General features: G+C 38.9%; 1 protein-coding gene across 1 annotated transcript in view; it reads left to right on the top strand.

Annotated features, from left to right (window-relative positions):
• tenm3 (teneurin transmembrane protein 3) overlaps positions 1-15,477 on the top strand; it is a 366,934-nt gene that overhangs the window by 94,806 nt on the left and 256,651 nt on the right. Inside the window, exon 3 of the mRNA XM_052126900.1 lies at positions 542-820. Within this exon, the coding sequence (XP_051982860.1) occupies positions 542-820 (279 nt within the window). The remainder of the gene's footprint in view (positions 1-541; positions 821-15,477) is intronic.

Genomic DNA, 15,477 nt, shown 5'->3' with positions numbered 1-15,477 from the left:
GAATTTTATTATATATATATATATATATGTATATATATATATAAAATAATGGACTACCAGATTACATGGTTTAAAAGTTTAAGCAATTTTATCATACAAAAATCTTGCTTACATGTATAATGTTTACATTTTGTGGCTAGATTTTTGAAACATTGACTGTCCCTATTCACTTCCATTGTAAATACTGTAATTGCATTTTTATAAAAAAAAATTCAATAAATATGGAACGAGTTAAAAAATGTTGGTGTGATAATTAACATAATTGCCACAAGTGCTGTTGATTTTTGAACTATTGAACACGGAACATTCCTATAATTGAGAATAAAACATGGTATATTTGTATTTTTAAAGTAAAAAATTATTTGTCACATTGCAGGGCAATTTAAAATGAGCTGGTGAGGACAAAAAAGTTATTAAAATGTTGAAAAACTTCATATTTGTTGCTTAATCAACAAATATTATAGTTTAAAATATATATGAATGTCTAAGTCCATTTAGAAATACAGTATATGCTCACTTTGTTTATATGTATATCCTACAGGTCAAAACTTTAACCTGAGGCAGCTGGGAATATGTGAACCAGCCACACGCCGTGGCCTGGCTTTCTGCTCAGAGATGGGCCTCCCCCACCGTGGCTTCTCTGTTGGTGCAGGCTCAGATGTTGACACTGAGAATGAGGGGGTGATGTCACCGGAACGCACCATGCGCCTCTGGGGCAGGGGTGTCAAATCCGGCCGCAACTCCTGCTTGTCCAGCCGTTCAAACTCAGTGCTGACCCTGACCGACACAGAACACGAGAATAAGTCGGACAGTGAGAATGGTGAGTGACGCACCACACCCTTAAAGATTTACAGTATGTGCCAAACCAACCGACTCGAACAGACATTCACATCTAACAAGAACAAAAAGATCTGCTTTTGTGTTCCCAACACAATCAAATGTATATTATAGTATAATAGATTTACTGTCTAAACATCTAATAATGGCAGTTGTATTCTACACACCTACATCTTGAATAATTTTACCATTATCAGACTCTTTTGACTTTTATCATGACCGGCCTCAGAGTCAATAGGTAGAACAATACATCTGCATCCTTTCTTTCTCTTTGTACCCATACCACCGCTCCCCCGACCCTGAGGGGACCTTCCAGCGGGCCAATCAAAGGCCCTTCTTTGTGTTGGGCGCTAGGAGACCTTACCTAGCCATAGTTGGAATGCTCCGCCCGCATGAGTGAACACACACAATGGCTGGTTAACAGGCCCCAGAGGTTTGAAGTCCAAATTTGATCATGCTTGAAACCTGGAGAAATGATGGAACTGGTGATCTCTCTCTCTCTCTCTCTCTCTCTCTCTCTCTCTCTCTCTCTCTCTCTCTCTCTCTCTCTCCTTTTTCCATTGGTGCTATCTTTAATTCCCACAAAGCCTCTGGGATGGTTCAAAGAATGCTCAGGTGACAGGGAAATAAACTAAGAGCCCTCAGCACACTCTCCAGTCACTTTTCTTCTCATTTATTAAAATTCCTTGCACTAACAGGTGTTAGCAAATAACCTTTAAGAAGACCTTATCTAAACAATTTCATTAACACCTTTTGTCTTAATTAAGAAAGGCAAAGCGCTGAGTGTGTAGGATCATTATATTTGCTTCCGTTATGAGATGATGTGTGGCGTGACTTTCATATCTCTGATGACCAAAGCAATGAACACACTCATCCGACAGGAACTTAGATTTTAAATGCACTTTTTTTATATATATATTTAATATTTCTAAAAGCAGCTCTGGGCCCGTGTGCATGATTGTCTGTTTTTGTGTGTGTTAATATCAGTGTGTGTGTGTGTGTATAGTGGCCCTGAAAAGTTTTTTTAGACACTCTGGTCACTATATATGTATATACTGCATATCAATTTGCCATTTATTTTAAAGAAATATAGCACAAACACACATTTCAAGCAAAACATGTCACAAAATGAAATTTGCTGGTATAAAATAATGATACTAAAGATATATTTTCAAGTTAAGAATTTTGACACTTGAACTTGAAGGAAACTGACTTAACATCCTCTAAAATAGCCATGATACCAGCAAGTTAAATGTTACTATATAAAACAGCTTATACAAGTCAAGATATTTTTGAGAAATTTAATTTAGAATCATTTAATGTCATATTTGTTTACAATATTTTTTGTCATTTGTTCAAATTATCTGAATAACTGTATATTGAAAGCAAGAGAAGAAACTCTCCTATCTGAATACTGCTTTGACTTTTATGTGCTGGTGTTGACACGTAGCATATTTGAGTGTGGGTTTCCCCAAATTGTCTCATTGAATTGTGGCATTTGTCGCAGTTCTTAATGTTTAAGTCCTACAAGAGACAGCTGCAGGCCACAAGGAAACAATGAAATAATTATGTTTTTGTCCTTGCTGTGTTTCATTTCACTCCATTACAAGATATTGTGCTACAACATGAGCTACTGTTTCCCCCCAAATCAGTACCTCTTGACAAAATGTTGAAAAAAGTGTTCTCCAGCCACATCAAAAGAGTTCCTGTTTACATGGCTGGCATCACCGTGGAAGAAAATGTGTCCAAATGATTGGCACAGCATTTGTCTTTTTTCACCCACTCTCCCCGACTCCCCTCTCTACCGAATTCAAGATGGAGTCATTTGTGGCTTTCAAGTTTTTTTGGCTTGTCGCCTCTTAACTTGATTGTGTTTGTATGGATGGCCTGCCGGCCTTCACAACACTTCGTTTTGACTTCAAACTCAATGAAGGTTAATTCCATTCGGGAAAAGCGGGATTTGTCAACCAGAAGCCTGGAGTCGAAGTGAAAGAGGTGTGTGTATTGCTGTCAGACACGGTTCTAGTGAAAGGATCTCAATTTTGGTCCCACATTTCCAACTTCACCCTTAAACTCTATTAGAGAGTACACTGAGAGAGAGACGCTCACACAGAGATGCTCTCAGCTCGGGTATGGAGAGCAGACGCTCTGCCTGCTCTCGCTCTTTGGTCTTAATATCCTGTAATGGGGAAGGGGATGGGAGAAACACCTGAGCAATGTGCTCCACTGCAGCAAAAACAGGAGGGAGAGACAGCCGTTAACAAATGAGGGATATTTTGTCCTATGTCTCCAGGGGACATTTGAGCCAGGGATGCGCTTCACCGCATGCCCACCCATGTCTCCATCTTCCTGGGTCACTGGACACCTGTTCACTGCCCCAGAGGTAATGAAAGAAAGGAGAGAGAAAGACACAGACACATATGCAAACATACATGTAACTTTATGCCAAGGTCTTTAAAAACTTTTATTTTAAAGCATAAAATTCTTAAAGGAATGTTCCATGTTTAATACAAGTTAAGCTCAATAAATATCATTTGTAGCATTATGTTGCTTACCACAAAAAATTATTAGATTTTTTCCACATTAATTAAAAAACACAGATAAAAAAAATAAAACATAATGCATTAACAGACTATCAAAGTAAGTTAATGGGGCCAGTCCATAAACATTAAAATGTCAATAAACATCAACACACTGTTTCAAAAATATAGTTACAAGACGTATATATTATATATGTGTTATACTGTATATTGTTATGTGTTATGTATTATATATGATTTAATGTTATAAAATATCCAGTATTACAACTTCGTTGTCATGATGACATTGCGCCAATAAACCCTGTAACCTGGTAAACGCTGTAACACGTTGTGAGGAAGTTCGGTTCTTTGGGGCAATGAAGGAGTCACGAGCCAATAAAGCAGTTCAGGCAAGTCTTTTTTTTCTGCTTTCAGCATGTTGTATTGTTGGCTGCTTTACCAAACACTCAATTCACGGAGCTTCTTCACCACACTCAATAACAAACTTTTAACACACTCAGTACACGCCGACACCATGCTCTCCTGTCGCTCTCAGTCTCAGCCAAACTGATGCGCTGGTACGCCTTATCAGGTTTCCCTCCACCATCAGTATAACAAGAGACAGGTGTTAGAGGTAATTACAACCCAGGTGACAAGCCTCACCACTCTCTCCCGCAGACAGTCACATGACCACACCCCCACCGCCCGACTCAGGCCGGGGCAAAATCCGGCTTGCACAACTCATTTTTGGAGAGAAAGTCAGCCACAGCCATCTGCACCCCCGGCCTGTGGATCACCTCAAATTTAAACGGCTGTAGTGCCAGGTACCAATGGGGGTCCCTTCCCAGCAGGTTGTAGCGGAGAATGAGGCCAGCCCACTTGATTGCAAGACACTCCTGCTCAGTGGTACTGTACTTTGTCTCCCTCAAAGAGAGCTTGCAACTCATGAACAGTACTAGACGTTCCTCCCTTCCCACCTCCTGTGAGAACACCACCCCCAGCCCCCTGCCGGATGCATCTGTCTGCAAAATAAAGGGAAGAGAGAAGTTAGGAGCATGTAAAAGCACCCCCCCCCCTCCACCCACACACACACATACACACACATACAAAGCGTACACTTTACTTTTAGGAAAGGCTGTTGGCACAAATCCGTCCACTGGACTGGATTGGGGGCCCCTTTTTTAGTAAGATCAGTCAACGGGCTGGTGACGTCAAAGTAACTAGGCACAAACCTTCGGTAGTAGCCAGCCAGCCCCAGAAACTGTCTTATTACCTTTCTGGTCTTGGGCCTTGGGCAGGCCGCGATTGCTGCGGTTTTGTTAACTGGGGTCACACCTGCACGTGACCCAAGTGAAACCCCAGACACCAAACTTCCACCTTCCCTATTGCACACTTCTTTGGGTTGGTCGTGAGTACTGCCCATTGCATTGACCTCAGGACAGCTCTCAGATGTTGCATATACCACCGCCAGTCATTATTATAAATAATAATATCATCTAATTCCGGCATATCTGAGGATTTTGTCCATGAGATGCTAAAATGTGGCCAGGTTCTCGAACAAACCGAATGGAAGAATCACAAATTGGTGTAAGTGAACGGTGTGGAAAAAGCCAATTTTACTCAAGAGATTGGAGTTAAAGGGATCTGTCAATAACCCGTTGTCAAGTCCAGTGTCGAAATAAAATTGAGCCCCACCCAACCGATCGAGCAACTCGCCAATCCGAGGTATTGAGTATGCATCAAATTTGGAAACCATGTTCACAGACCATCCCGTCGCTCTTAGGTCCCACAACCACTTGGCTAGCCCAATCGCTGTGCAGCTCTTATATTATGCCCATATTGAGCATTGCCTCTAATTCTTCCTGAACAACCCTTTTCTTGTGTTCAGGAAGGCGATGGGGTGGCTACGAACCACCACCCTCAGGGTGGTCTCGATATGGTGTTCTATGAGGTTTGTGCAACCAGAGAGAGGCGAGAGCACGTCTGTGAATTCCTCTTGCAACTTGGCCATGTCTGTGAGCTGCAACAGTAAGAGGTGGTCTCCACACGAGACTGAAGTGAATGAATTTGGTTTGAGAGTCACCTCCTGCCGAGCTCCACCCTCTCCAGAAGTCGCCACGGCCACAGGGATCTGGGACCAGGGAATGATTTTAAGACGGTTGAGATTGTAAATTTGACATGCCATGCCCCTGTCCATTTGCCTAACCTCATAATCGAGATCTCCGACTCACCGTGTGACCTCAATGGGCCCTTGCCACTTGGCAAGTAATTTAGAGCTTGAGTTGGGCAGTAATACAACCTCCTCCAGTGATGCTGGGTGGTGGCTCTGGACCCACTCGATCATACCACAAGGAAGCTGGATGATGAACTGCTCCAGTCCTACCAGGTCGACGATGTCCACGGTGCCACGGGTCCCCTTAGCCAGCAACCATTTCCGGCAGGCATCCTGGAGCTGTTGGGCAAAGGCAAATGGGTTGCCATGCCTCCCAATCTTCAGGGATTGGAAAAGCTGGCAGCTCTGTTCTGGACTATGGTGGACTTGCTGCAGGATGGCATTGTTCAGATCCTGGTAGTTGAGGAGGCAGGTGGCGGGAAGTTGCTGGAAAAAAAGAGTTTATTATTATTTCTTTAGCAATTTCATGTTTATATTATTTACTATAATAATTTTTTTATATATATATTGCCATTGTATCAGTGTATTGGGCACCCTACTCTCTGGATATTGGCATCAGCCATTCAAAAAAGATATCTGTTGACCACTAGTCATAATACACCTTATAATAAGTTATAACATCTCATAAATAATTATAACTACAGTTATTATACATTATAAATCTTTGACTAATCATAGTTTTACCTTAGAGAATAATACATTAAAACGCAAGCAGCATCCGATTTTAACACAGCAGAAGTTAATAAAGTTAATTGTAGAAGTGCTGACATGCAAAAGCAGCATAATGTAAACAGTCAAAAGGCTTTGTTATAAGTTATAATATATTATAAGTGGTCTTTGCCTGCTTTAAGTAAAGTTACAAAATAAATTATCTTCTTATAAACAGCTATTACATAAACTTGTAACATGCATTACAAGTCACACTTATGTAATACAAATGATTTATAAAATAAGTTCCAAATGCACAAACATTAAGGTTTATTGAATAGAGTCCAGTATAGAATATTTTTTTATTGTATTTTTTGTATTATTTTTTTATACTTGGGTGTCTTTACACCAAAAAAGATTTGCTACATATATGGTCAGCATACATATTTTTTTCTTGCAGAAAGGTTCCTTACATTTCTGTAGCTTTACAAATGTTTGTCTTAATATTTCAATTTACATTGACTGCATTTTATTTTGTATTTTGTTCATGTGGACTGTATATAACTTCCAGCAACACATTACTTAAAACAGACCTATTACAAAAATATATAATCCATTATAACTTCTGCAAATAAAATTTGATGTTGATAGTGTAATAATAATGCATTATACTCTATGAACTACGAATAGGTAAGTATTATTTTTTTAATTATTTAAAAAGTGTTTTAAAATATTTTTGTAAGGGTCAAAATTATTTTTGTTTTAATCAACATTATTCCACAAATGCTGTCGATTGAGTTTAACTTATATTATACCTGGAACATTATTTTAACAAAAAATATATAAATACATAAAAAAATGGAAATGAAAATATCAGGGAAATTATCAAATTTCTAAAATGTGACTGAAAATTCAAGAAAAATACTATAGTGGCTGTTTTTTTGTTATGCTCAATTCTGAAGTTATATTTCATTGGCTAGAAATTGCAATGTCTGATGAGTCAAACCTTTATAAAGTACTAATGGACAACTAGAAAAGTTGTGAAGAATCATTGTTCGAAAGGTGTGAGAAGACACATTATAGAAAGACACATTTCTATTTTATTTTACATAATCAATTAGGTGTGAAATACAGTGTTGGGTAAGTTATTTAAAAATAGTAATCCACAACAAGTAACAAATTATTTCTCTAAAATTTCAATCAAATTACTTATTACTTAATTGAAAAAGTAATCACATTACTATTTATTTACTTGTAAGTTATTTAAAAAACACTTGTCTGCTCAACAAATTAAAAATAATGTATTTTTTTCTTGTTACAAACAAGTTATATGCACAGCACCTCACAATTCTCCATCACAATGAGTCGTTACAGGGCCATAAGTCATGTATTCTTATCAATAATATTAGAAATAAACTGAACCCATTAATGTACTTAAAATTAAATGTAAGTTCATTAACTGTAATCTGATTACAAGAATTAAAAATGTAGTGTTTTACACTACTGTGATGAGTTGACTTATCAGCTGGAGAGAGATAAGGGGGGGACAGAGACGCCAGTTAGATAGAGAGACACACAAAGCTGTGTGTTTGTGTCCTTGCTTATTTTACAGTTTATGTTATGTTTGTGTTCAGTTTGTTATTAAAGTTTTACATTGATGGTTCAGCTGCTTGCTCCTCCTTGCCCATCTTAAGAACCCTGTTACATTGGTGCTGAAACCCTGTAAGGAGGAGGGATGCACTCTCAGAGAGCCCTCGCTGCTGTTGGAGGGTTGTGACGCCATGGAGACATGGTGCTGGAGTACTCCAGTGGTGGTTCTGGAGCAGTTCGCCAGAAGGCAGAGGAGCTAGCTGCTGCCTGCCAGGAGACGGAGGAGCTCGATGCCGCCTGCCAGGGGACGGAGGAGCCGCTGCCTTCCGCCAGGATTTGAGGTCCAGTGTCATTGCCCAGCATCGCAGAGGACCGCTGCCCAGCTGGCCAAGGACCAGGCGACAGCGTGTCCGAGGACTGGCAAGCCAATTTTTATCTCTCTCTCGTTCTGTCTCTCCCGCTCGTTCTTTCTCTCTTCCCTCTCCCACCCCTCGTCTCTCTCAGTTCTCAAGAGGTGGGGAAGGCCAGCCGGAGGAAAGACATCCGAAAGGTTAACACCTCCCCTCCAGGAAGGGAGGGGGGGAGTAAGTCAGGCCAGAGGCTGAATCTGGTGGTGGAGGATTGTGACGAGGAGTGGTGTGTGCAGGGCTGTGATGACGCATGAGTTGACTAATCAGCGGGAGAGAGAGGGGGGGCCAGAGACGCCAGTTCGAGAGATAGAGAGAGTGAGAGAGAGATGCCTGAAGCTGTTTGTGTGTGTCTTTGTTTGTTTTGCAGTTTGTTACGTTTGAGTTCAGTTTGTTATTAATGTTTTACATTGGCTTTTCCGCTGTTCCCACCTCCTCCTTGCCCAACTTAAGAACTTTGCCTACAACACATTTTTTTGACTAAAAAGTTATTTGATTACAATAACTAATTACTTTGTAATTGGATTATAACCAACACTGGTTATATAGCATTGTAATATAACTTTTCTTTATATTTAGCAGACAATGCTCTGCCTCATATGTCATTTGCAGCCATCTTCACGATATATGATATCATGACATTATATCCTTTGTTTGGATCTGTTTTTGATTTTGAGCTTTTTTGAAGCTTCTCACACTCTCTCTCACCCATCTGCACTCTACGGGGGATTCAGGGGAAGTGGAGGAGGAGAGGGGGGCAAGCCCTGACTACAGGAAAAAGAGAAGAAGACTTCGACTCACTATTCGGTGTCTCGTTTGCACCGACTGCGGTTTTAATGTGCATCCATTTTGATGTGGCTTATTTCATGATTTTGGGCTACTTTTATAAAAAGATTGCACAGCAGATATGAGAGAGCTGCTTCTGCTGTGCGCAAGAAGTTGTTGCAGGGCCATTAGCCTGTGTAGCTGGCTGAGGGAGAGAAAGTTCCAGAACTAGCATCTAAACTCAGCCCATTTTTTAAGAGGCTGTGAAGCTACATCAAAGGATTTGACAGGAGATAAGTAGGAAGTTCTCTTGTTCTGACATTTTTTTCGGACAGGAATGCCTCACTTGAATGCTCACAGAGGCCCATTTGGTTTGGGTCAAGAGCTTACACTATGTGTGTGTGTTTCTGGCTTGTAAATCTGTTAAATTTCCTTAACTATAGTGACCAGCAGTCAAGACAGATTTATAGTGTCAGGACAGTCTCAGGAAGGCATTCTCTGCTATTACTCAGATGGCCATAAGCACTGCAAGTCTCTCCCTTTTTTCGATCTGTCGGTCTTTTGCTGAATCATCGGAGGTGATAGAGACCTCTGGAAGTGATTTTCTGCTTGGTAAAGTGCAGAGCCAGAGTGTACTCTCTGCCCCTTCTCTTCTCCTTATGTTTAAATGAGACGGTCATAGGCATCAGCTTAATAAGATTAAGAAAAATATGTCAACAACAATGCAAATCCTGTAAATATCCTAACCGGCTTAGTCAGTCCAGCCCCGCAATCCAGGGAACAAAAATCCATTCATGAAGCTAGTCTGGCTCTAGGTGCAAACATTCATGCTTGCCTACACACAGACATAAATAAATATGTATACAACTAAGTAGCCTTGAACAGAATCTACTTATTTTAAATAAATCGGAGGAATTGTGCTAGGAAACAGTCAAATTTGTTCAGAGACTCTTACTGTATACTAGTGAATTCTTACTTTTAGCTGAAAGCTATCACATTAGCCAAAAGAAATATGATAAATGACATTCAAGGGGTCGGGAAAGTATTGAACTTTCTGAATGACAGCTATTTCAAATACTGCGGAGCTCTCTGTGAAATTGTGGGTGGATTTTCTGTGTGGGGCTGCAAATAAACATGTATTCAATAAGCATCCAAACATGCTTAAACACATTGCAGTTAAAAAATGCACACATCTAATTACTTCAGGTAACTTTACCAAAAGTGCCTAATAAGCAATTAGATGAGAACTAAAGCCTTTTATCCTAGCAGTCCCCTAATATAAGTAGTTTAGTATATCCTGCTTCCTCTTTAGCATGCTAATGCTTTTTCAGACAGGAGCGCTTTAATTGGACGTGCAATTAAATGGGATACTTTTTGGAGACATAAATATGTCAAAGATAGGATGAACCACAATTACTTTTCAACAATAGCCTGGTGCTAAATATAGCTGCGGAGAGTGAGAGAAACAGAGTTTCAGACCTTGAGTGCTGATAAAGGCCAGGCATGTTTTGTATTATAAAACGAGTCACTTATATAAGGGTTATGGCTTAAATTTTGAGGCAGAGTGTGCGCGGGATTGAAAAGCAATGCTGTTGCCGTATCAGTCCGTTTAAATTGCTCTGGTGTTGTGTGGCCTCCCAAGTCGTTGTCCACTGGTCCTCGCAAAGTTATTGATATCAATGCTTTAGCTAAGAAACCCAGCAGCAGTAAGATATGAGATGAGAGTGATGGGAACGGGATGTAGGGAAAGATTACAGAGGATAGAGCTGCCGTTGCGCAATGATTGCACCACCAATGAATGCGAGCCAGCATGCCGTTGTGCGCAGCACTGTAAAAAGCCTTGTAGACCTGTAAACCAGCACGTCATTCAAAGAAGCACGTACAGACACATTACTGCTGTTTATCCTTGAATGGTTCTATCATTTAATAGGTGACAGGTGATTTGGTGAGTAAACTACAAAAGTTATTAGTTTACTAGGAGCACACAAGATGTTTTGTCTTCACTGTGACATGGGAAGTATTGTTTTTCATGGTAATATAAGTATGTGGTTTTGATAAGTGTTCATTATTATCCCATTTGTATTGCTAATGGACTGTATGTGTCAGAAAAATCCCTTTAGAGCAGAATATGACTTTACAATTACATTTAAATAGTTTGATGTACTTTATGTATTGACTTTTTCTTAGTTGTTTTTTTTCTGCATGGTAACACATTTCTAGGAAAGTAACTGCATAGGCAGAGAATTAAAGACTATAAACTCTGAATCAATCAAATAAATCTCTCTGTACCCTCCAAACAAATCTCCTGCAGCGATCCAGTTGTCTTAGCAAGCCAGTCCAAGTAAAGACATTAAAAAAAAAAACTTTTGCCTCCTGGCTTAAAGCTCAGTACGATCCATCCAGTTGTAGAGGTAGCTGTTGCTCCAGCAGTCGGAGAGGCTAAAAAAACATGAAAGAAAAAGACAACAAAAGACATGAAAGAATGCCTGCAGTCTGATTTCATCCTGTGCCATGGCTGAATGGCCACAGTTTTCTGGCATCTCCGGAGGCTACGTGGAGACGCATTGTTTTCCCGTGAGGGTCATGAACTCACCTCGGCCATGTAGCAAACATGTCTGTTTTGTAAGAGGGATGAGCTATCAGCAGCTCACTCAAACACTCTTATCACTCACACAACAGAGAGGGTGTTTACAGAGAAATACTGCACTTCCTAAGGGCCCTTTTGCTGAAACTCCACTGTGTGTGTGTGTGTGTGTGTGTGTGTGTGTGTGTGTGTGTGTGTGTGTGTGTGTGAGCGTGTATTTATCACTTTGTGGGGACCAAATGTCCCCATAAGGATAGTAAAACCCGAAATTTTTGACCTTGTGGGGACATTTTGTCGGTCCCCATGAGGAAAACAGCTTATAAATCATACTAAATTATGTTTTTTGAAAATGTAAAAATGCAGAAAGTTTTCTGTGAGGGTTAGGTTTAGGGGTAGGGTTAGGTTTAGGGGATAGAATATAAAGTATGTACAGTATAAAAACCATTATGTCTATGGAAAGTCCCCATAAAACATGGAAACACAACTGTGTGTGTGTGTGTGTGTGTGTGTGTGTGTGTGTGTGTGTGTGTGTGTGTGTGTGTGTGTGAGCGTGTGTGTGTGTGTGTGTGTGTGTGTGTGTGTGTGTGTGTGGGTGTGAGCATGTATTTATCGCTTTGTGGGGACCAAATGTCCCCATAAGGATAGTAAAACCCGAAATTTTTGACCTTGTGGGGACATTTTGTCGGTCCCCATGAGGAAAACATCTTATAAATCATACTAAATTATGTTTTTTGAAAAGGTAAAAATGCAGAAAGTTTTCTGTGAGGGTTAGGTTTAGGGGTAGGGTTAGGTTTAGGGGATAGAATATAAAGTTTGTACAGTATAAAAACCATTACGTCTATGGAAATTCCCCATAAAACATGGAAACACTACGTGTGTGTGTGTGTGTGTGTGTGTGTGTGTGTGTGTGAATATAAAAGAATATAAAATAAAAGTTACCAAAAATATAGTATGTGACATGCACACACCTTATACAGGCAAATGTGTGAACATTTACTATATATATATTGTCATCGGTATGAATGGATTAATTAGGAAATTATATAAATGTCATCTTACAGCTGATGTTCTGTTTTCAGTTCTGTTCTCTATTTGTGTCAAGTCTGTCATTTCCAGACACCTTATTATCTCAAGGTCTCCACATATAGCCAACTGTGAAAATACAGTAGAAACAGCTTACCGCCTGACCAGATACTGAAACAAGATGGCTAGATTTATAATAATGTTATGAACTATGATTTGAAGGAATTTACCATCTGGTTGATGATAGCAAGCTGGAAAAACACAGTGTGCTATGCAAAGGTTAATGGTCTCTTCTCAGCCAATTCCTGTAGTAGAAAAAAAGCAAGTCTATTTATGAGAGAGTTTATTTGAATAGTTGTATTAATCAGTAAGGAGGTGTTTTGACATTTTATTCAGAGACGTGAAGTTTCACTGAGATATTTTTTTCATGACAAATTTATTTATGTATTATATCATCACGAATACTGGAGATTTTACAAATACTTTTCACTTCTCTCTTCCTCTTTTTGTGTCACACACATATTGCTAATAATTTTAAAACAGTAAATGTTACATTATTATAACTATTCTACTGCTTATAGTTTTTTGTTTTTTTTAAGTTTTTTTTCTTTCATTTTAATATAATATATTTTTATTACAATTTAAGTTATAGCATAACAATTAAATCAACGAAAGTTCACATGGTTTTATTTTATTTTTTGGTAAGCCCTCCTTTTGTCTCTGAGTCACTCTTGAGCTGGAATGGACTTCATCAGTATGTGCAAAATCATGATTTGAGACTGTTTCAAGGAGCATCTTGTGTGCTTCAACGAAATTAAAGAAAGCTGAACTTTTCTGCAAAGGAGTCATCTCAGTCAATGTCACAATTTCACTTACATTTGATTTGTGACCTAAAAATTTTGCAGAATCTTAATGATTTATTCTTCATTTTATGTCATCAGTTATTATAATTATTTATTTATTTATTTTATTTAAATTTTTTCAAAATCTGAAAAATTTCTGTTTATTTAATCTGTAAAATAATCTGTTTTAAAATATGTTTATTTACAGGGGGTAAAGATTTTGAATTTAGTCTCAGATTTTCAGACTCCAGAGTATATGATTTGTTTTTAACAGCTTTGCACACATTGCACATGTGTAGATCTGCTCGGAATACAAAATATATACCCATTCAAAAAGAACTCTTACACAAGCTTTCTCACACACACTCACACACAGTTGACTCATATGGATTGAGTTTAAACACAGATCTAATAGATTGGAAAACACACAGTTACCTGCAGCTCTTACTGAGTACAAGCCTGTGCAGCAGAGGGAAACATTACTTCAAAGACGTTACCATCAGTGTGTTTCAAAGTCCTACAAAGAAACAGCAGTTGACATCAACTGCATACTGCAGCTCCAGAATCGGATGGCTCACAATTCAATTTTACTGTAGATCCTGTGATTCAGAATTGAACTAGAGATGTTTTTTGATCAGGTAACAGTGCTCTGTAATGGAAGATCAAGTAGAATGGAAGATTGATGGAAACACTGCAGTGTTTAGGCTACAAAGGAAACTTCATTATTTGGACCGCAAGTTGATATTAGAGCATTGAGAGAGGCACAGGAAGGAAATAATGAATGTGGACAGGTTAAAGGTCTTACATCAGGAAACATCCAATCATGTGTGCGAACAACTTGCTAATTGATGGCCTTGATTGGGTGCACATCCAGTATTTTCTGTTTTGTTTCTCTGTTCTTTGTAATGCAAAGGATTTATGGTATTTATTGCATTGTAGGACATGCATTGTATAAATAATCTAAAGAAACAAATACAGAGGGGTTCAAAAGTTGGAGTCAACTTGCTGTATTTAGCATTCTTTCTCATTTATTACAGTTATTTCCCATTACAAATTTTATTGTTAGCATAAAAATTTGTGTGAATAGATGACTGGAAATATTAACATGTATTTCAAAATAAAGTATTTGGTATGTCTCTTTTTTGCTTAAATGACAGCATGTAGTTGAGCTGGCATGGACTCCACAAGTTTGTGCAAAACCTGATGATCCATGTTATTCAAGCATGATTTGAGAATTGTTGAAAGAACATCTTGTGTGCTTCAATTAAAGCAAGGAAATTTGACCTTTTTGCTTACATTTGATTAGTAACCTAGAAATATGTCTTATTCATTTTCCGTCGTAAATTTTGTATTTTTTTCTTATAAGTTGTTGTCCACCAAGACATAGACATTATTTATTTATTTTTTAAACTGTATTCTTTATTTATTTTTTGCTAAATTCATAGATTTCAAACCCATTGTGCAAACTTTTTTCTCAGCAATGCAGCAATTTTGGGCATATTATTTACAATCATTAAATTGTATATCATATCAGCTTTATGTTGGCCATTGGACACCAGAAGATATTGGCATCAGCCATTGGAAAAACACATATCAGTCAACCACTAATTCAAACTTTCTGTTTATTTCCAGGTTTAAATCAGATTTTCAATCCCAAATTTCCAATGTTATCTCAGACTTTTGAACCCCACTGGACATGGGCACTCGACTCTGTATGCAAAATATTTAGGGAGCAAATAGATCAGCAAATAGCACTTGCAGTTGTCGTCACTCATTGTGTACTTAACAGGAGTTGCACATTTGCAAACTAATCTCCATGCAGTGTATGCAAAGCAGCGTTGGCTGATAGACTGAGCGCTCTAATCTCAGTAAGCCTGGTGTGAACAAGAAGAAGCTGTGTTCTGTTGGCACAAAAGTGAAGACCACTCAGACTGGTGAGAGACACCCCTCTACCCTCTTTCACACCCCCACTAGACTGGACAGATTACAAGCAGACCCAGCTAGAAGCCTTTAGCCAGGCCTGGACACGGATAAAAGCTCCACTTGTTCAATTCTATCCAGTGGTAGTATCACATAGCTCTGTGGTCAT

The sequence above is a fragment of the Xyrauchen texanus genome, chromosome 5, assembly GCF_025860055.1.
Source record: "Xyrauchen texanus isolate HMW12.3.18 chromosome 5, RBS_HiC_50CHRs, whole genome shotgun sequence".
NCBI lineage: Eukaryota > Metazoa > Chordata > Actinopteri > Cypriniformes > Catostomidae > Xyrauchen > Xyrauchen texanus.
This window is presented reverse-complemented; position numbering and strand designations above follow the sequence as displayed.